At 41.4% G+C, this 25,598-nt stretch overlaps 1 protein-coding gene across 1 annotated transcript in view; it reads right to left on the reverse strand.

The window, feature by feature from the left end:
- The window catches only part of OCA2 (OCA2 melanosomal transmembrane protein), a 252,521-nt gene that overhangs the window by 135,073 nt on the left and 91,850 nt on the right, over positions 1-25,598 (reverse strand). The window contains exons 10-12 of the mRNA XM_024117107.2: positions 7,536-7,607; positions 6,223-6,288; positions 3,323-3,379 (exon numbers count right to left, since the gene is read on the reverse strand). Of these exons, the coding sequence (XP_023972875.1) occupies positions 3,323-3,379; positions 6,223-6,288; positions 7,536-7,607 (195 nt within the window). The remainder of the gene's footprint in view (positions 1-3,322; positions 3,380-6,222; positions 6,289-7,535; positions 7,608-25,598) is intronic.

A 25,598-nucleotide genomic window follows, 5' to 3' on the forward strand; every position in this document is an offset into this window, starting at 1 on the left:
TGTGGCTAATGGTTTATCAATTTTGTTTATCTTCTCAGAGAACCAGCTTTTTGTTTTATTGATCTTTGCTATTGTTTCTTTCATTTCTTTTTCATTTATTTCTGATCTGATCTTTATGATTTCTTTCCTTCTGCTAACTTTGGGGGTTTTTTGGTTCTTCTTTCTCTAATTGCGTTAGGTGTAAGGTGAAGTTGTTTGAGATGTTTTTTGTTTCTTGAGGTAGGATTGTATTGCTATAAACTTCCCTCTTAGAACTGCTTTTGCAGCATCCCATAGTTTTTGGGTCGTCGTGTTTTCATTGTCATTTGTTTCTAGTTTTTTTTTTATTTCCTCTTTGATTTCTTCAGTGATCTATTTGTTATTTAGTAGTGTATTGTTTAGCCTGCATGTGTTTGTATTTTTTACAGTTTTTTTTCTGTAATTGGTATCAAGTCTTATAGCGTTATGGTTCAAAAAGACACTTGAGAAAATTTCAATTTTCTTAAATATATCACAGCTTGATTTGTGACCCAAGATATGATCTATCCTGGAGAATGTTCCATGAGCACTTGATTAGAAAGTGTATTCTGTTGTTTTTGGATGTAATGTCCTAGAAATATCAATTAAGTCCATCTTGTTTAATGTATCATTTAAAGCTTGTGTTTCCTTATTTATTTTCATTTTGGATGATATGTCCATTGGTGAAAGTGGGTTGTTGAATTCCCCTACTATGATTGTGTTACTGTCGATTTCCCCTATTATGGCTGTTAGCATTTGCCTTATGTATTGAGGTGCTCCAATGTTAGATGCATTAATATTTACAATTGTTATATCTTTATCTTGGATTGATCCCTTGGTCTTTATGTAGTGTCCTTGTCTCTTGCAATAGTCTTTATTTTAAAGTCTATTTTGTCTGATATGAAAATTGTTACTCCAGCCTCCTTTTGATTTGCATTGGCATGGAATATGTTTTTCCATCCCCTCACTTTCAGTCTGTATGTGTCCCTAGGTCTGAAGTGGGTCTCTTGTAGACTGCATATATATGGACCTTGTTTTTATATCCATTCAGGCAGCCTATGTCTTTTGGTTAGAACATTTAATACATTTACCTTTAAGGTAATTATCGATATGTATGTTCCTATTACTGTTTTCTTAATTGTTTTGCGGTTGTTATTGTAGGTCTTTTCCTTCTCTTTTGTTTCCTGCCTAGAGAAGTTCCTTTAGTATTTGTTGTAAAGCTGGTTTGGTGGTGCTGAGTTCCCTTTACTTTTGCTTGTCTGTCCCTCTACTTTTGCTTGTCTGTAAAGGTTTTCATTTCTCCATTGAATCTGAATGAGATCCTTGCTGGGTAGAGTAATCTTGTTTGTAGGTTTTTCCCTTTCATCACTTCAAATATGTCCTGCCACTCCCTTCTGGCTTGCAGTTTGTGCTGAAATATCAGCTGTTAACCTTATGGGGAGTCCCTTGTATGTTATGTGTTTCTTTTCCCTTGCTGCTTATAATATTTTTTCCTTGTATTTAATTTTTGATTGTTTGATTAATATGTGTCTTGACATGTTTCTCCTTGGACTCATCCTGTATGGGACTCTCTGAGCTTTCTGGACTTGATTGACTATTTCCTTTCCCATGGTAGGGAAGTTTTCATCTATAATCTCTCAAATATTTTCTCAGACTCTTTCTTTTACTCTTCTTCTTCTGGGACCTCTATAATTTGAATGTTGGTGGGTTTAATGTTGTCCCAGAAGTCTCTGAGACTGTGCTCAATTCTTTTCATTCTTTTTTCTTTATTCTGCTCTGTGGTACTTAGTTCCACTATTTTATCTTTCAGGTCACATATCCATTCTTCTGCCTTAGATATTCTGCTATTGATTCCTTCTAGAGAATTTGTAATATCATGTTTTGTGTTGTTCATCAATGTTTGTTTGCTGTTTATTTCTTCTAGGTCCTTGTTAAATGTTTCTTGTATTTTCTCCTTTCTATTTACGATATTTTGGATCATCTTTACTCTCATTACTCTGAATTCTTTTTCAGGTAGATTGCCTATTTAGTCTTCATTTCTTTGGTCTGGTGAATTTTCACCTTGCTCCTTCATCTGCTGCATATTTATCTGTCTTCTCATTTTGTTTAACTTACTGTGTTTGGGGTCTCCTTTTTGTAGGCTGCAGGTTCATAGTTCCTGTTGCTTTTAGTGTCTGCCTCCAGTTGGTGAGGTTGGTTCAGTGACTTGTGTAGGCTTCCTGGTGGAGGGGACTGGTGCTTGTGTTTTCGTGGGTGGGGTGGATCTTGTCTCTCTGGTGGGCAGGGCTGCTTCTAGTGGTCTGTTTTGGGTTGTCTGTGAACTCAGTATGATTTTAGGCAGCCTCTCTGCTAATGTGTGGGGTTGTGTTCCTGTCTTGCCAGTTTTTTGGTATGGGGTGTCCAGCACTGGAGATTGCTGGCTGTTGGTGGAGCTGGGTCTTCACATTGAGATGGAGAGTTCTGGAAGAGCTCTTGCCATTTGATATTATGTGTGGCTGGGAGGTCTTTTATGGTCCTATGTCCTGAACTTGGCACTCCCACCTTGGAGGCTCAGGCCTGACACCAGGCCGGAACACAAAGACCCTGTCACCCACAAGGCTGGGGTCAAGTGAAAGCGGCCCTAAACCATCAAAAGCTATATGAAATATCCAGCTGGGAGATCTGAGCGGTGTGGGCATGGGCTCGTCTGCAGTATGGCTGCTGGGCGCAGGCCAGGTTTTCAGCCAGGACCAGTACAAATTCTGCCAGTCAGAACTTGCTGGTGGATTCCTCAGGGTATATGGGGATATATGTATACGTATAGGTGATTCACTTCGTTATACAGCAGAAACTAACACAACAATGTAAAGCAATTATACTCCAATACAGATTTTTTTAAATAATTAATTAATTAAATACAGTATAAAAAAAGGAATGTTTATATGCTCAATGTTTAGAAAGTAATCATTGAAATTATTTCATCAAAAATGTGGAATAATCAGAAGCTGATGACTTAAAATATTTGGATACTCTGAAGTGCAAAACAGTTTTGGTGCATAGCTCTCAACCTGCCAATTTGAACCCTGTCATACAAACACTCAATTCGAGTACTCTTCTCCTTGATCCTCTTCATTGGTTATTTGTTGAGAAGCTGAAAGTGTTGCTCAGAGCCACCTAACTTTGCACAGCAACTATATCCAGCTTTGCAGCAGTGATTTTGAAAGGGAGGACAGAATTTTAAAATATTTGCTTTAAGTGGTAGTTTTATTCACTAAATATGTAATGGTGGAAAAATAAATATGTCAATTAATTAATACATAACTATTAAATGGCACATCAAACTTACCTTTACAGCACAATAATCAAAAAATCCAGTCTCTGAAAATATGGCTACTAAGATCATCTGTGGGGAAAAGAAAAAAAGGAGACAAGGAGAATGTTTCAGCATTCAGCACCATCCTGAAATGACACCAGAGTGATCACTTTCAAATCTGATCTCTGGCCTCTGCGTGAAAGCTACCACCTCAACAAGCTTCTCACTCTCTTGCTGAGTGTGGTTCATTTACTAACTCCCTGAATCAAGCCCCTTGCTAGTGGGTTTGCACCTCTATATTTGTCCAGGGATATATGCCCAAGATATCTTATCATTCCATCTGATCTTGACAGTGAACACTGTGTTATAATTACTCTCTGTCTTATAGACCAGGAAACTGGCAGACAGAGATGAAAGGTGACTTGCTCACAGTCACAAAGCTAGAAACAGGGAAGGAAATGGGACAGAATGTGGCCTTCTGCACCTAAGTGTCCACACAAGCAACAATTCAATGTTTTAAGACTTTTAAACTGGCTTAAATTTTGTTTCCTAAAATAATTTAACAGATTTTTGTCAGCAATTTGATCAAGACAAGCAAATAAGAGTAGTTACATTGAAATGATTATTCTCTGGGTTCTATATGAACCCAGAAGGCCTACACACTTGCATTTTTCTACTGATGACACTGAGTTGGTGAGAATAACCATCCTAGATAGTAACAAAAAGTAATGTCCCATTTATTCTAAGTCTAATCAACCAGACATTTCAACCAGCCTGAACTTTCTGGAAGATTCTCTATTCTACCTCCTTAGATGGTGATGTATCACATGCTGAACTTGGAGTAAGAAGATGCAGGTTCAAATATCAATTCTGCCACTTAGGAGTAATTTAACTTTGAGCAAAAAATTTATTTAATTCTCTGTACTTTGGTTTTCTCACTTCATCTCTGAATGTCTGTTCCTGGTAAGGTTGTTGTGAAAATTCAATAGCATTATGTAAACTAAAGTACTTAGAAAAGAGTGGGCCCAATACTGTCTTTCAAATAAACAGTGCAAAACAAAAAATGTCCAAAAATTAATTTAGACTCAGTACAAATATCTACCTTGTCTAGCATGACAACAATATTCATCCTAACCCAAATGGCCACTGTGAGGCCATTTGTAGAATGTGGAGCTTCACACACCAATGGAAGCTTCACATGAACGTGGATGGGTAGGTCCTGTGTGGTCTTCCACTGTCATGGTGAAGCTGTTCCACACGTCAGCTGCCAGAACCACCCAAGAGATGCTGGAACTCAGGGACTGGGTAAGTGGCCACATGGGTGGTTGACTGTCATGCAACAGGGTGGAAAAGGCAGGGGCCTAGTTATATAGACTGTCTCTGCACCCTGCAAAGTTCTACCAATTCCTTTTGAGACAAAAAATTAAACCACTCATTTTTAAAATCCTAACCACCCCCAGTAGCTCCAAATGTAACTATACTACGAAGGTAATTAAAGTGAAACCCTAACCCAGTATGACTGGTAACCTTATAAGAAGAAGAGATGAGGACACAGATATGCCCAGAGGGACAATCATGTGAGGACACAGGGAGAAAATGATCATCTACAAGTCAAGGAGAGAAGCCTCAGAAGAAACCAACCCTGCCAACACCTTGATCTCAGACTTCCAGGTTCCAGAACTGTGAGGAAATACAGTTCTGTTGTTTAAGCCACCCAGTCTGTGGTACTTTATTACGGCAGCCTCAGCAAACTAATACACCAATCATTTAAGTTTTTCTAAAAACCTATTTTATAAGACATCTGGTATTCCTTCCTTCTTCCTTCCATAGGCCCAAAACCCATACACTTCAGGACCCAATACATTCGTTCCTCTATGAAGCCTGAGTTCAGAGCACTGACCTGCCTCCCACTCCACCCACAGAGTAGGCAGCCACTTTGGGTCACACCGAAGCCTAGAGCAGCAGGGCCCTCCATGGTGCTAGGGCAGAAAGAATACTAGCAAGGAGGTGAGGGCATGTGGTGACCTGCTTTACACAGTGTGAGTCTTCTAGCCCTGAGAGGGAACACCCTCCTCAAATCACTCAGCTGCTGTGGGTCTGTTCAAGAGCGCAATAGCCCTTCCCACTGCTGTCCAGACCCCTGTCAAATTCCACTTATTCCAGTTAAGTTTGTTTATGACTCATGTACCACACTAGCCCACTAGTGTGTCTTAAAGTTCCCTTCCTACAAGTTCATTTGGTGACACTCTTCATAGCACACAGTAGAGGGGCCACTTGAAAATGTCTGTTTAACAGCAAATATACAAACTATTACTTAGGGACAATTTCTTCATTTCTTCCTTTATCCATATAATTAAAGGTACTTTTCCAATCACTGAAAAACTTAAATGGTTCATCTGTTTAGGATATTCCATTTTATATTTTAAGGATAGTAACTTTAAAAAATTTCTAAATTTTCTAAATGGCAAGATTATTTCACTGTCAGACAGGCCTTAGGCTGAAATTTTACAGCTAACTAATCAGAGCACCAATCACTCCATTCCTCCTCAGGAGAAATCAGCTAGACCTGCACAAACACTTCTCAATCAAGCCCTAACTGTCAATCAGCACAGTGTCTTTAAGAGTCAGCAGGGGCTTCCCTGGTGGCGCAGTGGTTGCGCGTCCACCTGCCGATGCAGGGGAACCGGGTTCGTGCCCGCTCGTGCCCTGGTCCGGGAACATCCCATATGTCGCGGAGTGGCTAGGCCCGTGAGCCATGGCCGCTGAGCCTGCGCGTCCGGAGCCTGTGCCCCGCAAGGGGAGAGGCCGCAACAGTGAGAGGCCCGCGTACCGCAAAAAAAAAAAAAAAAAAAAAAGAGTTAGCAGTGGCAAAAGAGAAGGTCCAAGTTTACAGCAAGCTTGGGGCCCTGTCCCACTGGGAGGACTGTCATTACCATGCCAAACAGCAGGGCCAGAGTCTCGAAATCAATCCACTCCACCACGTGGGTCAGGCTAGGTCTCTGCAATCAAAGCACAAATTTGCCAATTAGTCCTGGGCGTCATCCTCCTGGTGATAAGCTGTGCCGCCTGGTGATAAGATGTGCCGCCCTTTACAGAAAACCCACTCATTGGACCAGAGTCGAAAGTCACACCATCTGCTTGCCTTTGAAATCAGATTATATCGTCACTGAAAAACACTCGTGACCCAAAGCATAATAACGTCAAACCTATGCACTTGACAATTTTTAAAAAAGCAGATTTCTTAAGCCCCGTCCATGTCCTTAAGGGAAGGTAGAATCATGGGGAACTGGGAACCCAGACTGGGAAGTGAGGGCACTTGCAGAGCCTGGTTGTTGGAAAAGGACTGCACAGTGGTCCAGGGAGGTTCCTGCAGCAAAAGCCATGTGCCACGTCAATGATTTCTAGAATTAAATAACTCCTACTACACTACTCCTTAACAATTAATAAAAATAACAGTGGTTTATGTGTAAGTTTTAGGATTCTGGGAAATTTTACCCTTAGAGTTAGTGTTTGTTTATACCAACTCTAGCCAAGAAAAAGAAAATAAAAAACAATAAATAACTAACTGAACATAGCCCCACATAGCCCCAGTTATTATTCTTTGGTTGACTGACTGGCCTTTAGTAGTACTTTTCAGAACAATCCCTGGCATTCTACAGAGTTGCTTTCAATCCCAAGTTCTGTATGTTGCCACCTTGGTCAGTTCCAGCACTACTCCTCAAGATGGAGGCTCCACAGGCCTCCATCTCTAGTGGGCACTTGGCCTCTCTTGCTTCTCTACATTCATTCCAATGGCCCTGCAATATGGACCATGCTCAGACCCTGAGGGGATGTTATTCCCCCGAGACTTGCACATCCAGGGACCTCCTGATGTCTGCAGGACACAACTCCAACCTCACTGTCTCCCACCTCTCTGCTCCAGCCAGGATGGCTTCCTCTAGTTTCCATGGGCTGACAGTACATAGGGCCAGCTCTAACATAACTCAGCTGCATGACCTGGGCAAATGCTTGACCACCATGAGTCAAGCATTTCCTCAGCTAGGGCGGAGAATAACACCACTGGGATGTGTGTGATAAAGTCAAATGTTAATTACTCATCAATGCTGTAAAGTTCATGCCACTAATGGGAAATGTGAAAGAGTATATTAAAAAATTAAAATCACCAGCTAATGCCTAATTCTTGGACTGTCTTTGAATCTGACATTCTATTGAGTGCTAAGCCTTTGACTCAAAATGTTACACTTACATCTCCAATCACAGCCAGTGCTGCTAATGCCGCAAGGGAACCCAACATGGCTGCCAGTGTTCTGTGAACAATCTGGAAAGAGACATAGAAAATTACTGTGTTCTAATCCACAGAACTTTAAAACACACAGAAGGGGACTTCCCTGGTGGTCCAGTGGCTAAGAATCCACCTTCCAATGCAGGGGACTTGTTTTCCTCCACTCCCGTGGGTAGTGCCCTAATTTAAATAATATGTAAAGATAGGGACTTCCCTGGTGGTCCAGTGGCTAAGAATCCACCTTCCAATGCAGGGGACGTGGGTTTGATCCCTGGTCGGGGAATTAAGATCCCACATGCCACAGGAAAACTAAGCCCACATGCCACAACTAGAGAGCCCATGTGTTGCAACTACAGAGCCCATGCACTCTGGAGCCCTCACACCTCAACTACTGAGCTTACGCACTCTGGAGCCTGTGCACCACAACTAGAGAGAAGCCTGTACACCACAAGTAGAAAGAAGCCCGCATGCTATAATAAAGAGCCCACGAACCACAACAAAAGATCCCATATGCCACAACCAAGACCCAATGCAGCCAAAAATAAAAAAATAAATATTTTTTTAAAATAAATAAAACACACAGAAGCCTCTATTGGTATAAGTATTTGTGAAGATTGGCCATTTTATACCATATCTATTAGGACAATAAATAAATCATGGGTTTCTTTGTTTCAGAGTCTGGATGCCCTAGAGACACACACAACCATCACCAGTCTGCTTTCTAAAGAAAGATTTCCTGCATAATTAGATGACCCTGAAGTAGAAGCTCGATAAAGTATGTTCTATAAGGAAGCCTTCAGTAAATTATCATTAATTATTTACCATATAATACATAGGCAACTGGAGAATTAGTTCCACAATATAAATCAATTCTGCCCAATTACTGAGACTGTTATAAAATGCTTAATCTAATTGAAACTTCAGTATTACCACTGAACCACGAAAATACTTTTTCTATTTAATTATAATTCAAGTGGGCATGGAATTTCTAAGGCAAAATATAAAGAAAGGCAAGGATGCAGAGAATTTGAAAGCCTCAAACATTGCTGGTGCTTATGTAAAATGGTGCACTCTGAGCTGCAGCTGTTACCTTGGACCCCAGAGACTGCCACCACTGCTGCTAAGAGTCCTGTGTGCAAGGAAGGTCTCTTCCCACACCTTCCCGGCAGCCTCTGCAGCCAGCCACTGCCTTCCAACTTCCTTGGAAGAACACATGGCATGCCTCGGGCTCTTGCAACTTCATGCCAGCCTCTGCAGCCTACAGGCACTCCCTGCACATCCCAATTATGACTACTGTATCCCTCCCTCAGCCCCAACCTGAGTGAGCAAGGGAGCCCTAATCAGCCGCTGCTTTTGCCTCCTCTTGCCTGTGTGGGGAACAGATGCCTGAGGGAAGCCCACACACAGAGTTGGAGCCAAAACCAAGGCTGAAACCCAGAAGCAGTGTGACCAAATGAGAGAAAGGGAAATATCCCTGTGCAGCTGCAGGAACAGTGGATTAAATCCCCACAATCAGCTGGGTAAATCCTGCAACTGTGGAATACCTGAATAGACAATGAGGGTTCCCACAACTGAGGCTGCAGACTTTGGGGGCAACTGTGGACTTTCAGGGCAAGTACACACGGGGAAAGATCAGAGTCTGAGCTGGCACCACAGTGCCACAGCGGGTCTAGAGACCTACCTAGGAGTATTGGAGGACTTCCTGGGTAGGCAGGGATTGGCTGTGGCTCCCTGTGGAGGCAAGGACACTGACAGCTAAGGCCACAGGAAAATATCACTATTTTTGTTTCGTTATTTTTTTTTTGGTTCTGTTGTTATTTTTCTTTATTATTATTATTCTTTAATTTTACATTTTTCTTTACTTTTTCTTATCTTTTTATGCTTTTCTTTTTAACATATTTTTCGTTTATTTTTTCCTAATTCTACTGTACTTTTTCATTATATTGCATTTTTTCCTTGTATTTGTTTTTTTCCTTTGCTTTGCTTTCATTTTATTTTTAACTATACTTTAGATTTTTCTATTTTTACTTTACTAGTTTGTTGTTTTCTATTTTTTCCTTCTGCTTTCATCTTTCTTTGTCTTTACATTTTTTTGGATAGTTTTTGTGTGTTTTATGCTTTCATTGCCTTTTAAAATTTGCTTTCTGCATTTGATATGTTTCTGGTTTTATGTTTGTGTTAGTTTAGTTTTTAGTGTTTTCATTTTTGAAATTATTTACTGGTTTGATTGCTCTCTTCTTTCTTTTCTCTTTTTTTCTTTTTTTTCTTTCTGTGAGTGTGTGTGTATCTTTCTTTGTGTGATTTTTGTCTGTTTAGTTTTGCTTTTACCATTTGTCTTGGGGTCTCATCTGTTCATTTTGGGGGGATATTTTTTAGTTTTGTTTTTACTTCTTATTTTTCTTGTACACCGTGTGGCTTGCAGGGTATTGATGTGCTGGCCGGGGGTCAGGCCTGAGCCTCCAAGGTGGGAGAGCCAAGTCTAGGACGTTGGACCACCAGAGAACTCCTGGTCCCATGGAATATTTATTGGTTAGATCTCTCCCAGAGGTCTCCATCTCAAAACTAAGACCCAGCTCCACCCAACGGCCAGCAAGTTGCAGTGATGACTGCCTCACACCAAACAACTAGCAAGACAGAAACAAAACCCTACCCATTAGCAGACAGGCTACCTAAAGTCATACTAAACTCACGGACACTGCAAAACAGACCAACGGACATGGCCCTTACAATCAGAGGGACAAGATCCAGCTCCACCCACCAGAACAGAGGCTCTAGTCCCCTCCACCAGGAAGCCTACACAAGTAGCTGGACCAACCTCACCAATTGGGCATAGACAACAGAAGTAAAAGGAACTAGGACTCTGCAGCCTGCAGAAGGAGACCAAAAACACAGTAAGTTAAACAAAATTAGGAGACAGAGAAATATGCAACAGATGAAGAAGCAAGGTAAAAACCCACCAGACAAAAAAAAATAAAGAGAAGATAGGCAGTCTAACAGAAAAAGAATTCAAAGTAATGATAGTAAAGATGACTCAAAATCGCAGAAATAGAATGAAAAAAATATAATAAACATTTAACAAGTACCTAGAAGAACTAAAGAACAAATAAACAGTGATGAACAACAAAATAACTGAAATTTAAAATACCCTAGAAGGAACCAATAGCAGAATAACTGAGGCAGAAGAACGGATCAGTGACCTGAAAGATAGAATGGTAGAAATAATTGCCAAGGAGCAGAAAAGGAAAAAAGAATGAAAAGAATTGAGGACAGTTTCAGAGAACTCTGGGACAACATTAAATGCACCAACATTCAAATTATAGGGGTCCCAGAAGAAGAAGAGTAAAAGAAAGAGTCTGAGAAAATATTTGAGAGATTATAGTTGAAAACTTCCCTACCATGGGAAAGGAAATAGTCAATCAAGTCCAGGAAGCTCAGAGAGTCCCATACAGGATCAGTCCAAGGAGAAACATGCTAAGACTTTAAAACAAATGCTAAAGGAACTTCTCTAGGCAGGAAACACAAGAGAAGGAAAAGACCTGCAATAATAAACCCAAAACAATTTTTAAAATGGTAATAGGAACATATATATCAATAATTACCTTAAATGTAAATGGATTAAATGCTCCAACCAAAAGACACAGACTGTCTGAATGGATATAAAAACAAGACCCGTATATATGCTGTCTACAAGAGACCTACTTCAGATCTAGGGACACATACAGACTGAAAGTGAAGGGATGGAAGAAGATATTCCACACAAACAGAAATCAAAAGGAAGCAGGAGCAGCAATACTCATATCAGACAAAATAGACTTTAAAATAAAGACTATTACAAGAAACAAGGAAGGACACTAAATAATGATCAAGGGATCAATGCAAGAAGAAGATATAACAATAGTAAATATTTATGCACCCAAAATAGGAGCACCACAATACTTAAGGCAAATGTTAACAGCCATAAAGAGGAAACTCGACAGTAACACAATAATAGTAGGGGACTTTAAAAGCCCACTTACACCAATGGAGAGATCATCTAAACAGAAAATAAAAAAGAAAACACAAGCTTTAAATGACACATTGGACCAGATGGACTTAATTGATATTTATAGGACATTCCATCCATAAACAACAGAATACACATTCTTCTCAAGTACACACGAAACATTCTCCAGGATAGATAACATCCTGGGTCACAAATTAAGCCTAGGTAAATTGAAGAAAATTGAAATCATATCAAACGTCGTTTCAGACCACAACACTATGAGACTAGATATCAATTACAGGAAAAAAAATCTGTAAAATATACAAACACGTGGAGGTTAAATAATACGCTACTAAATAACCAAGAGATCACTGAAGAAATCAAAGAGGAAAACAAAAAATACTTACGAACAAATGACAATGAAAACACGACAACCCCAAAACTATGGGATGCAGCAAAAGCAGTTCTAAGACAGAAGTTTATAGCAATACAATCCTACCTCAAGACACAAGAAAAATCTCAGATAACAACCTAACCTTACACCTAAAGCAATTAGAGAAGGAAGATTAAAAAAACTCAAAGTTAGCAGAAGGAAAGAAATCATAAAGATCAGATCAGAAATAAATACAAAAGAAATGAAGAAAACAATAGCAAAGATCAATAAAACTAAAAGCTGGTAGTTTGAGAAGACAAACAAAATAGATAAACCATTAGCCAGACTCATCAAGAAAAAAAGGGAGAAGACTCAACTCAACAGATTAGAAATGAAAAAGGAGAAGTAACAACTGACACTGCAGAAATACAGAGGATCATGAGAGACTCCTACAAGCAACTATATGCAAATAAAATGGACAACCTGGAAGAATTAGACAAATTCTTAGAAAAGCACAACCTTCCAAGACTGAACCAGGAAGAAATAGAATATATGAATCAACCAATCACAAGCAGTGAACTTGAAACTGTGATTTAAAAATCTGCCAGCAAACAAAAGCTCAGGACCAGATGGCTTCACAGGCGAATTCTATCAAACATTTAGAAAGAGCTAACATCTATCCTTCTCAAACTCTTCCAAAATATAGCAGAGGGAGGATCACTCCCAAACTCATTCTATGAGGCCACCATCACCCTGATACCAAAACCAGACAAAGATGTCACAAAAAAAGAAAACTACAGGCCAATATCACTGATGAACATAGATGAAAAATTCCTCAACAAAATACTTGCAAACAGAATCCAACGGCACATTAAAAGGATCATATACCATGATCACGTGGGGTTTATCCTGCGAATGCAAGGATTCTTCAATATATGCAAATCAATCAATGTGATACACCATATTAACAAATTGAAGGATAAAAACCATATGATCATCTCAATAGATGCAGAAAAACCTTTTGACAAAATTCAACACCCATTTATGATAAAAACTCCCCAGAAAGTGGGCAGAGAGGGAACCTATCTCAACATGATAAAGGCCACATATGACAAACGCACAGCCAACATCATTCTCAGTGGTGAAAAACTGAAAGCATTTCCTCTAAGGTCAGGAACAAGACAAGTGCGCCCATTCTTACCACTATTATTCAACATATTTTGGAGGTTTTAGCCATGGCAATCAGAGAAGTAAAAGAAATAAAAGGAATCCAAATTGGAAAAGAAGTAAAACTGTCACTGTTTGCAGATGACATGATACTATACATAGAAAATCCTAAAGATGATACCAGAAAACTACTAGAGCTAATCAGTGAATTTGGTAAAGTAGCAAGATACAAAATCAATGCACAGAAATCTCTTGCATTCCTATACACTAACAACAAAACATCTGAAAGGGAAATTAAGGAAAGAATCTCATTTACCATTGCAAAAACAGAATAAAGTACCTAGGAATAAACCTACCTAAGCAGGCAAAAGAGTACTCAGAAAACTATAAAACACTGATGAAGAAATCAAAGATGACATAAACAGATGCACAAATATACCTTGTTCTTGGACGGGAAGAATCAATATTGTGAAAATGACTATACTACCCAAAACAATCTACAGATTCAGTACAATCCCTATCAAATTATCAATGGCATTTTTCACAGAACTAGAACAAAAATTTTTACAATTTGTATGGAAACATAAAAGACTCTGAATAGTCAAAGAAATCTTGAGAAAGAAAAATGTAGCTGGAGGAATCAGGCGCCCTGACTTCAGACTATACTACAAAGCTACAGTAATTAAGACAGTATGGTACTGGTACAAAAACAGAAATATAGATCAATGGAACAGGATAGAAAGCCCAGAAATAAACCTGCATATATATCTTTGACAAAGGAGGCAAGAATATACAGTGGAGAAAAGACAGCCTCTTCAATAAGTGGTGCTGGTAAAACTGGACAGCTATATGTAAAAGAGTGAAATTAGAACACTTCCTAACACCATACACAAAAATAAACACAAAATGGATTAAAGATCTAAATATAAGGCCAGATACCATCAAACTCTTAGAGGAAAACATAGGCAGAACACTATATTACATAAATCACAGCAAGATCCTTTTTGACCCACCTCCTAGAGTAATGAAATAAAAAACAAAGCTAAAAAAATGGGACCTAATGAAACTTAAAAACTTTTGCACAGAAAAGGAAATCATAAACAAAAACAAAAGACAACCCTCAGAATTGGAGAAAATATTTGCAAATGAAGCAACTGACAAAGGATTAATCTCCAAAATATACAAACAGCTTCTACACCATACACAAAAATAAACACAAAATGGATTAAAGATCTAAATATAAGGCCAGATACCATCAAACTCTTAGAGGAAAACATAGGCAGAACACTATATTACATAAATCACAGCAAGATCCTTTTTGACCCACCTCCTAGAGTAATGAAATAAAAAACAAAGCTAAAAAAATGGGACCTAATGAAACTTAAAAACTTTTGCACAGAAAAGGAAATCATAAACAAAAACAAAAGACAACCCTCAGAATTGGAGAAAATATTTGCAAATGAAGCAACTGACAAAGGATTAATCTCCAAAATATACATGCAGCTCAGTATCAGAAAAACAAACAACCCAATCCAAAAATGGGCAGAAGACCTAAATAGACATTTCTCCAAAGATATACAGATGGCCAACAAACACATGAAAAGATGCTCAACATCACTAATCATTAGAGAAATGCAAATCAAAATCACAATGAGGTATCACCTCACACTGGTCAGAATGGCCATCATCAAAAATCTACAAACAATAAATTCTGGAGAGGTTGTGGAGAAAAGGGAACCCTCCTGCACTGTTGGTGGGAATGTAAATTGATACAGCCACTATGGAGAACAGTATGGAGATTCCTTAAAAAACTAAAAATAGAACTACCATATGACTCAGCAATCCCACTACTGGGCATATACCCTGAGAAGACCATAATCCGAAAACAGACATGCACCACAATGTTCATTGCAGCACTATTAACAATAGCCAGGACATGGAAAGAACCTAAATGGACTAATGAATGGATAAAGAAGATGTGACACACATATATATAATGGAATATTACTCAGCCATAAACAAGGAACAAAATTGTGGCATTTGCAGAGACGTGGATGGACCTAGAGACTGTCATACAGAGTGAATTCAGACAGAAAGAGAAAAACAAATATTGTAGGCTAATTCATATATATGGAGTCTAGAAAAATGGTACTGATGAACCTAGTGGTAGAGCAGGAATAAAGATGCAGACGTTGATAATGGACTTTAGGACATGGGGGGAGGGGGAGGCTGGGGTGTAATGAGAGAGTAGCATTGACATACATACACTACCAAATGTAAAATGGATGGCTGGTGGGAAGCTGCTGCATAGCACAGGGAGACCAGTTCAGTGATTTGTGACCACCTAGAGGGGTGGGATAGGGAGGGTGGGAGGGAGGCTCAAGAGGGAGGGGATATGGGGATATGTGTGTGCATACAGCTGATTCACTTTGCTGTACAGCAGAAACTAACACAACATTGTGAAGCAATTATACTCCAATAAAGATGTATTTTAAAAATGGTGCAGCCATGGTGGGAAATTTAGGCAGTTTCTTACAAAGTTAAATAATAAATTTACCACATGACCAGCAATTCCACTCCTAGGAATCTACCCAAGAGAAATGAAAGCATATGTCCTGTTAAAATAGTTAAATGAGGCCATTGGACTGAGGTGGCTTTTTTTTTTCTTTATTAGAATACTGTTGATTTACAATGTTGTGTTAGTCTTCTGTACAGCAAAGTGAATCAGTTATACATCTGAGATATATATATATATATATATATATATATATATATATATATATATATATATACATATATATCCACTCTTTTTTAGATTCTTTTCCCATATAGGTCATTACAGAGTATTGAGTAGGTTCCCCTGTGCTATACAGCAGGTTCTTATTAGTTATCTATTTTATATATAGTAGTGTGTATATGTCAAGCTCAATCTCCCAATTTATCCCTCCTCCCCCTTTACCCCACGGTAACTTTAAGTTTGTTTTCTACATCTGTGACTCTGTTTCTGTTTTGTAAATAAGTTCATTTTTATAATTTATTTTTAGATTCCACATATAAATGATATCATATGATATTTGTCTTTCTCTGTCTGACTTACTTCACTCAGTATGACAGTCTCTGAGATGGCTTTAATGCTTTAGCAGCCTATGTAAGAAAACCAAAATCTAAGCTTGTAATGCATCATGGTTAAGAAATTGAAACCTAAGGACAACTGAGTATAGACAGCTAACTAGCCTTTCCCGAATAAGGCAAACACTTAAGCTATATCCAGTCAAATCATTTCCTGGCTTTGCTTCTGTCTTTTCTCTAAAAAAGCCTATCCCTGCTCCTGTTGGTAGAGCCTCCTAACCACTTCCGGTTTGGCATTGCCCAATCTGAATCAATATTTGCTCAAATAAACTCTTAAAAATTTAATATGCCTCAGTTTGTCTTTTAACAGTCTACATAAAGCATGAATGTTCATAGCAACACTCTTCAAAATAGGCAAAAAATGGAAAGATTCCAAATGTCATCCATGGTGAGCGGATAAAACAAAATGCAGTACATGTCACAACATGGATCTACGTGATACATCTATGTGACAGAAGAACACATTAGGCTAAGTGAAAGAAGTCAGACACAAAAGACTGTATATTGTATCATTCCATTTATATGAACTGTCCAGAAAAGGTCATACAGAGAGACAGAAAGATCAGGATTGCCTAAGGCTGGAGGAAGCAATAGGGATAGACTGCAAACAGGCCCTAGGGATATTTATGGGGTGATGGAACATCTGAAACTATGTTGTGGTGATGACTGCTGTTAAGCTATGGATGTTTGTGTCCTTCCAAAATTCGTAGGTTGAAATCCTAATCCCTAAAGTATTGGCATTAGGAGGTGGGTCCTTTGAGAGGTGGTTAGGTCATGAGGCTGGAGCCCTCATGAATGGGATTAACTTCCTTATAAAGGAGCCTCCAGAGAGTTCCCTCACCCCTTCCACCATGTGAGGATACAATAAGAATTGTGCAACCCTGAAGAGGGCCCTCACCCAACCATGCTGGCACCTTGTTCTTGGACTTCCCACCTCCAGAACTGTGAGAAATAAATTTCTGTTGTTTATAAGCCATACAGTCTGTGGTATTTTGTTATAGTGGCTCTAAGAAACATGGTACTGAGACATGAGGGAAGTGCAGTAATACCTAAACATGTGGAAGTGACTTTGGGACTGGATGATGGGTAGAGACTGAAAGAGTTCGCAGGGCATGCTAGTAAAATGTTACATCGCCATGAAAAGATTGTCAAAAGTAATTCTGGTGAGGGCTTACAAGGAGAAGAGGAGAGCTGTAGAGAAAGTCTCAATCTTCTGAGAGAATTCCTAAGTGTCCACGAACAGTGTTGGTGGAAACATCAGTGGTCTCAACTAGAAATGAGAAAGATGTTACAGGACAATGGAGAGGAGGCAATCCTTGTTATAAAGTGGTAAAGAACTTGGCTGAATTGTCTTAGTATTTTGTGGAAGGCAGAACTTATGACCAATGAAATTGGCTATTTGGTGGAGCAGATTTTTAAGAAAGGATTGAAAGAACTGACTGATTCCTCTGGAATGCTTTTAGTAAAATGAGAGAAGAGAAAAATGACTTAAAGATGGAACTGATAATCAAAAAGGAAGCAGAACTTAAAAATTTGGCCTGTCCATATGAAATAAATAAGGAAGATCACTGAGGAGCTACATGAAAGGGCATGGCCAAACCTCGTATGACATTAGTATGGATCTGCCAGCCCAACAGAACCAGGAGCTAGTCATCAAGACAACAGGAAGACTACTCAGCCATCCAAACAGAAACAGACACCTCCTGTCCGAGACAATCACAGAATAACCCCGAAGGCATTTCAGAGATCGCCAGGGCTGCCCCTCCCATCACCGGCCCAAAGTGAAAGGGCCTGCTTGGCAGAAAGACTTCAAAGGAAGGGCCAGTGCTGCCTGGTGATGCTTCACACTGCAAGCTCCAGCAGGCAGTATGCCCAGCAAAGCAGAGGGGCACAGCTATCTCCACTGAGATTTTGAAGGATGAGGCCACCTTGCGCCTTAGGCTTGACCCAGGCATAGGCCAGCCAAGAGCATGGGGCCACAGCAGAAAGCCCCTGCCAGGGCAATGCCCACTAGAGCCACAGACCAGTAAAGACACTGGTATTTGATTCCAGCCCAGGAGAGCCACAGGCATGTGACCCCAACCTGTGACCCAGCAAAGCCATGTGGTGAGCACTGGGGGCAGGTCCCCTGCCCCACTTGGCCTCAAGTTTGTGGACTTGCCAGGGACCTGCCAACTCCTGTCTTTATTATTTCGCCATTTTGTAACGGGAGTATCTATCCTATGCGTGTCCAACCACTGTATTTTAGAAGCTCGTTTGATTTCACAGATTTGGCATGTTGGGTTCACAGCAGGGAGAAATTTGTTTCAGCATGTACATTGAGTCTCATCCATGTCTGATTTAGATGATATTTAGATAAGACTTTGGACTTAGTCCTTTGAGTTGCTTCTGGAAAAAGTTAAGACTTTTGGAGCTATTGGTGAGACAGGAAGACAAGAGTACAGCCATTTTGGAAAAGGACTGAGAGAATAGCCTTGAGCAAGTGGGCTTGACAGGCCCAGGCAAACAAAGCACCAAAAGGCTTGGGCTTCTGAGACAATAATCAGAGACCCACGGGAGTAAAAGCTCTGTCTCTGTCCCCCTGATGTACATAGTTCCAAAGGACAAAAGTGGGACTATAAATCCATCACGTAGCAGAATCACCAAACTTCCGGTTCCCTGAAAGATACAGATGAAGGCCTGACACACATTCCTAAGTTGTTTTTGTGGGAAGCTGACCCCCACCTGATGAAAAATGCTGACTGCAAGCACAGAGACCCCAGACTGGTTGAAACAAGAAGACTGTTGATGCTCAAAACTTCACCTGGCGGCCAAACAATCCAGGAATCAAGCACAGGCGGATGTGGCACCTCGCGGCCTCCTCCCTCACACTGCTTGTAAAGCCACTCCCTTGAAGGTTCTTAGGGAAGTTGGCATTCTTCCACCTTCTCCCTTGTGCACAAGCTAGACATAAATAAAATTAAAAGCTTTCAATAAAAAGCTTTGCTTGCTTAAGTGTCTCGTGGGAGAGATATTCATTTCTATGGTATTGCTGTCCAAGAATATGGAGAGGGACCAGGTACACTGGTATGGAATAAATGTATTTTGCATTCAAGAAGGACATGAATTTGAGGGGACCAGGGTTGGAATGCTATGTTCTGAATGATAACTATGAGAAATAAATTTCTGTTGTTGATGAGCCTCCCAGTCTGCGTATTTTGTTATAGCAGCCCAAACAGACTGAGACAGGCACTAAAGGTCCCTGGACACAGAGGGAAATCCTCTGCCCTCAGCACAGATGGACACTCAAGAGCCCCAGGACAGAGCAAAAAGCCTCTCTGCCCATCGGTCGCAAGGGACTCCCAGGGCGAGAACCACCGCAACCCTCATATGACCCTGGAGGAGGCCAGTGCCCCCCAAATGCAAGTGCGGCTGTTTCCTGCTCACAGAACAGTCAAGGCACAGTGTCCAGGCAGTGAGAGACAGCCGTGATCAGGAAATTAAAGCCAGTGGCGCCCCTCACAGAGCTCATGACCCACTCGGGGGGAAGCCATGGGTCTGCACCTTAGAACAAGCTAAAGGGAGAATGGGGGGCAGATGCTCTTCCCACAGAGTCCTGAAAGGGCTTTAGGGCTTGAAATAATGAGATGTCCCTACACACCTATAAGAATGGCTGAAATTGAAAGTAGAAACAACACCAAATGCTAGTGAGGATGCAGAGACTGAATCACTCTCACATTGCTGGTCCAAAAAACTAAATATGCAACTACCGTAACACCCAGCAATTCCATGCTGGGCATTTTATCCCAGAGAAAGGAAAACCTGTGTTCACACAAGCTCTGTACATTAGTAGTCATAGCAGCTTTATTTGTAATTGCCCCAAACTGGAAATAATCCAGATATCCTTCAATGGGTGAGTGGTTAAACAAACTAATACATTTGTATCACAGAATCCTACTCAGCAATGAAAAGGCACAAACGATTGATACACAAAACAACCTGGATGGATCTCCAGAGAATTATATTGAGTGGGAAAAAGCCAATCCCAAAATGTCACCAACTGTATGATTCCATTTAATTACGTATTCCATTTTATTCTTGAAATGATAAAATTATAGAAATGGTGGACAGATTAGTTATTGTCAGCAGGAAAGGAGTTATAAGGAAGAGGGGGAAGTTGTGCTTATAAAAGGGCAATGTGAGAGGACCTTGTGGGGTGGAAATGTTCTGCATCTTGACTGTGGCAATATCAATGTCCTGGATGTGATGCACTACTAGAGTTTTGTGAAGGGTGTCAGAATATGCCACGCCAAAATATGCCACTTTGGTATATTGATTATTTTGGATTAAAGTTACTTGAGAAACAACCAATGTGAGAAAGACACTCTGACCTGCCTGTGTCCCCCTAAAAGCCAGAAATAAATCTCACATGTGAAAAGTAACCTCCCTGTACCAGGAGGTAAAGAGACATCCAGAAACAGGGGATTTAGGGCCAAGAAGGCTGTATAAACAAACCTTGCTATTTCTTAACTAATTTACTACCCCAAGCCCAAACCCCTTTTTTCATCAATTCTTTACAGCTTTATTTTTGGTTTGTCTACAAGGTATAAATGCTGCCTGCTTTGGTCACTTCTTTGAGTCTCATATTTTTATGGGGCTCCTGTACATACAAAATTAAATTTGTTTTTCTCCTGTTAATCTATCTTATATCAATTTAGTTATTAGACCAACCAAAGAACCTAGAAAGGAAGAGGGGAAAAGTTTCCCACTTGGACACTTGCAAGATGTTACCATTGGGAGAAACTGGATGAAAAGTGCAGGGGTCTCTGTACTTCTTCCAACTACAAGTGAATATGCAATTATCCCAAATTAAAAACTTTAAAATTAAGAAAAAGTCATTGCTGCTCTCCTCCAAGTCACTGCTAAACTTAAATCAAGGACAGAATTTAGGATCCTATTCGGCATACCACTCACTGTAAAAAAAAAAAAAAAAAAAAAATTACTTAAAAAGAAGAATACATTGGGTCAAATGGGGTGACCCCTAAGGATCCTTCTTATTCCAGAATTCCATGGCAGTATCTTCCTAAATTTGGAAAGGTGAGATTACTTCCATTGAAATATAAGGAGCTTTCAGAACAAGATGCTTACTTTAGTTGAAAAATGGCGCTGCAACAACTGTGCATCAGGCACTGCTCCTGGTATTTTGGACTCAGTGCTGAAGAGATGGATGTGCCCTGGCTGCTCCCCTAAGCAAGGAATGAGTGTTTGGGAAACAGTGTGAGCGGGTTCCTGGGACAAAGAGGCCTGAAGCCGTGCCAGAGACAGCACACCAGACACCCAGTTCTGAATAGGCGTTGAGGGCCAAAGGGGGCTGCAGTGCCAGGGGCAGAAGAAAAGGCGAGGAGGGGCCAGAGACCAGGGACAGGCGCTGGAGCTGTGCACAGGAAGGGTCTGGGTGTAATTAATCATCTCTCATTTAAAACAAGCCAACTACCTGTCAAAACAAAACAAAAACAAAATATGTTTTTCCCTCTTTGTGTGTGTGTGTGGGTGTGACAGAGAGAGAGAGAGACAGAGAGAGAGGTGGGGTAAAGAACAGTGAGAAATAGTGAAAGGAAAATGTTACAGATCAACAGACCTCAAAACAGCATAATCACCTGAGTGAGGCATTCTGTGAGGTCTATTTGAGTTGGGGTTAATTTCTTCCACTTTTATAGCTGTATGTGTATGGCTGACTCATTTTTTTGTGCAGTGGAGGCTAGCACAACATTGTAAAGCAACCATACTCCAAAAAAATTTAATAATAAATAAAATAGACAGCTCTCACAAAAAAAAAAAAAAAAATTCTCTCTGTTTTGTTTAACCCAGGGAGGCTCCCTGTCATATGCAAAGCTCTTTTCCTTCTTACTGTGGTTCCAGCCAGGTTGCATTTGTCTTATTTTTTCTAATTTTGAAAAGCATTACATAGAACATTTTTTAAAAATTCGTTAAAAGTGGGTTTTAATATATTTGACATTAAGAGCAGTGAAAGCTTCATTAAAGATAATCAGTTAAAGTAATGTATATAACTTCATGAAATCTGCACATAAATGTGTTCTGCTCAGAGATTTCAAATCACTGTAGAAACAGCTTTCATGAGTGACAACGTATCCTTGTGTTTTGTCTGTTATGTGTGATATGCCACAGAAACCTAAAATTACACTCAAAATCCATGTTGAAATGCAACCTTTCTCAAGAGCACTCACAGAGATGACTTTCATGTGATTAGATTTTTTTTTAACTTTTATTTGTACAAATAACCCAGGCAAAGCTGTTTCAAAATTTTAATAAAGTATTCTGGGCAATGCAGGTTCCAACAACCTTGACAGGTGTCATCATGCCAAGCACAGTGCCTCTATTAACACGGGCACTACTTTCAATGTATTATGAGGAGATTGCAAGGGTGATGACAAAGTTCCACTTTGACTGCATTCCTCGTAATCTAGTTAAGGACATAAAGTCAGTTACGTCAGTTATTCTGTTATATAAATAAATACTACATGTTCTGCTATTATGACAATATAGCCTTACACTACTGCAATAGTGGAGGAAAGGAGAAGCAGCCAGAGGAGAAAGAGGAGGAGGGAGAAGGAGAAGAAGGTAGAGGAGAAGAAGAGAGAGAGAAAGTGAACTTAGCAAAGGACCCACAGTAACCCAGGTTCGGTATTGTGAATAGGATCACTGCCTTGGAACCTGAACGGCACCCTCACTTTGATCCAGTGTTCTCTGACCTCTACCTCACCCTGTCCTCAGACTGACAATGTCAGGCTCAAACGACCCCTGGGTGCTCGACACCTGCCATGACCTCTGACTCTGTACCACCCACCTTGCCAGGCTCCCTCCTCACCAGCAGCACCTTCAGCCTTTGCTCTATCAGATCTCACGTGACATGGCAGATGGACAGAATGTTTGTGCTCCAGAGATCCTGAGTTCCTAGAACCATTGATAATCTTAGCTCAGCACCGGGCTCCATGTCCCAAAAAGCATGGGAGGTGCTGGTTAAATACAGAGATACATGTGTCTCTCTGCAGTGTTTCCAAACCCTAATCGTTATGGGGAATCTCCTCTCAAGAAGCATCAGGAAGGAAGGAATAGATGAAGGAACATGCACCGTGGCAGGGGGTACAGGCCCCAGGTGTGGTGCTCTGGGAATCAACATCCAGCCCCGCTGCCCACTGAGGCCACACGAGCAGCCCCAACAAATCCAAGTCTGAGCAGAGCGTCAGAGGTGCTGCTGAGCTGCCCTGGTTCTGTGTGAGTAGAGCTGTGCCAAAACGGGCCCAGCTGCTGGGTCCCAGCAGAGTTGGGCCCAAAGTCCCTGGGCAGCATTAACAGAAAGCACAGGCGGTTGTAAGCCCCTGGGATGTTTAGGTGGGTTGTGGACACAGAAAATGTTGACTAATACAGAAACTGGTCCAGAAGTGGGCACTGTATGTGCAAAAGCCAAAGGTACGTGGCAAGGCTTCCAAAGCTGGGCAGCAGGTCACAAAGGAACTGATACAAGAGATGAGGAAAATGGCAACTCAGCTTACACAGCAGAAAAACAGTAAGAGGCACCCATGATCAACAAGAAGGTTGTAAATGTACCTAATGAGCCTGGAGCTTTGGGCCCACAGATATGAGGCAGATGCTAAAACATGGGGGCAGTCCTCAAGCATAAAAACATGCTGACTCTGGCTTTAGGTCTTAAAGTCCCACAGCTGTGGGCTACTGAATGTGTGGCCATGCCAAGGTCAGCCCGGTCAACAAGTGATCCTGTGTTGCCTGAGAAGACAGCTTGGATTCTCTCCAAAAGGAAAAAATAAGGATAACTGTATCCATGAATTTTCAGTGCTAAGTTCCTAAGGTACAAATTCCTATTGCATATTGCAAACATTTCTGGTAAGAAACTGCAAAAGCTTAGCTACAGCAGTAAAAGAGAGCATGTGAGTTGGTAACTCTTCCAGCTTTGGAGAATCACAAGAGCTATCCAAGTCCTCACAATTCCATTTAGGGAATTAGAATATCACAAAAAAAACGTTTTTTCATGTAGTTGAAACAGCGATTAGAACAACACATTCTGTTCCAAATTTCTCACTAGTTCCTTGGAACGTTCTTCCAAAAAGACCACTTTCTGGCTACACATCGTCAAATGCACCTTCTTCCCAGCACATGGTGAAAACACCACATCAGGCATGACTGTTTCCTTTCTCCTAACTCTCAAAGAAGCCAGATGCGCACAGGTGGTCTCGGCTGTTCCCACCGCCTCTCTATTCTGTCCCCTTGCCTTAGAGGACAGGCAGCACTGCAGGGTCAGTGTGGAATCAGAAATGCCAGCACAGCCCAGCTTGGGTGCCATTCCCACACCATCCTGCCCTCACAGACACACAGACTCACCTATGCTGAAGGGTTTGGTTTGGCAACATAGAGACCCTGCCAAACTCTGACACTAAGGTGGGAACACAACACACAAGCTTGAGAAGAAAGTGGGTTTGCTGGTTCTTATGTGAAGTGTCTGTGATGCTCCGACTTCAGAAGCAGTGATGGGACAGCCCCCAGTGAGGTGGCAGCTGGCCCACCCCTCACACATGGCCCCTGCCTCTCCCACACACGGGAGACCCCGGGCAAGAACAGCCACAAGGGTGGTAGGGCAGGGGGCGGGGTGAGAAAGAGCAGAGACCCTTGCTGCCAGGCCCTGGGTGCTGTCACCCTGAGAAGCTCTGAAGTCACTCGTCCTCCCGGGCGCCCTCCGGCCCAGGCACACCCAGGGAGGCCCACAGGATCCGACTACCACCCCCTCTGCCCCATGCTACCCAGCCGGCGCACCCCCTTCCGTTCCTTTTGGAGCTTATTAGGCAAACTGGGCCCCTCGATGAAAGGAGATGGTTCATGTGGACAGTCTCAAGGAGACCCCAGAATAGCGATGGATGCCGGAACTTCCCTCCAATGGCAGCATGGTGAGAAACGGCAGCAGTCAGTGCTCTGCCAGGGCAGGGCCCCAGCTCGGCAGGAGTCATGAGGTTCTCTCCGGCTATGAGAGGAGCAGGCTTAGAGGCTCTGGCGCTGGGAGGAGATAGTACCATCCCTTCCTATTGGGCTTGGCCACCCTCTGCTTTCAGCCAGCCTCTTGGCATCTGCAGAGCCATGACATGTGTGGTTAACAGGCCTCTGCTCACTGTGGTCCCCAAGAGACCCAAGCTGCTTCACACGTGCTGCCACTGAGGCAAGGAGAAGGGGTCCACTGTGATCACACCCCGACAGCCAGGGCACGGGCCATGACCGAACCGGACTTCCGAGGGGAGGGCGGCAGCCCACCATGCACCAAAGGACCAGAATGCAATCCTGTGGAGGAACAGAGGGACAAGGGCCCACCACTGAA

This window comes from Physeter macrocephalus, chromosome 2, assembly GCF_002837175.3.
Source record: "Physeter macrocephalus isolate SW-GA chromosome 2, ASM283717v5, whole genome shotgun sequence".
Taxonomy (NCBI): domain Eukaryota; kingdom Metazoa; phylum Chordata; class Mammalia; order Artiodactyla; family Physeteridae; genus Physeter; species Physeter macrocephalus.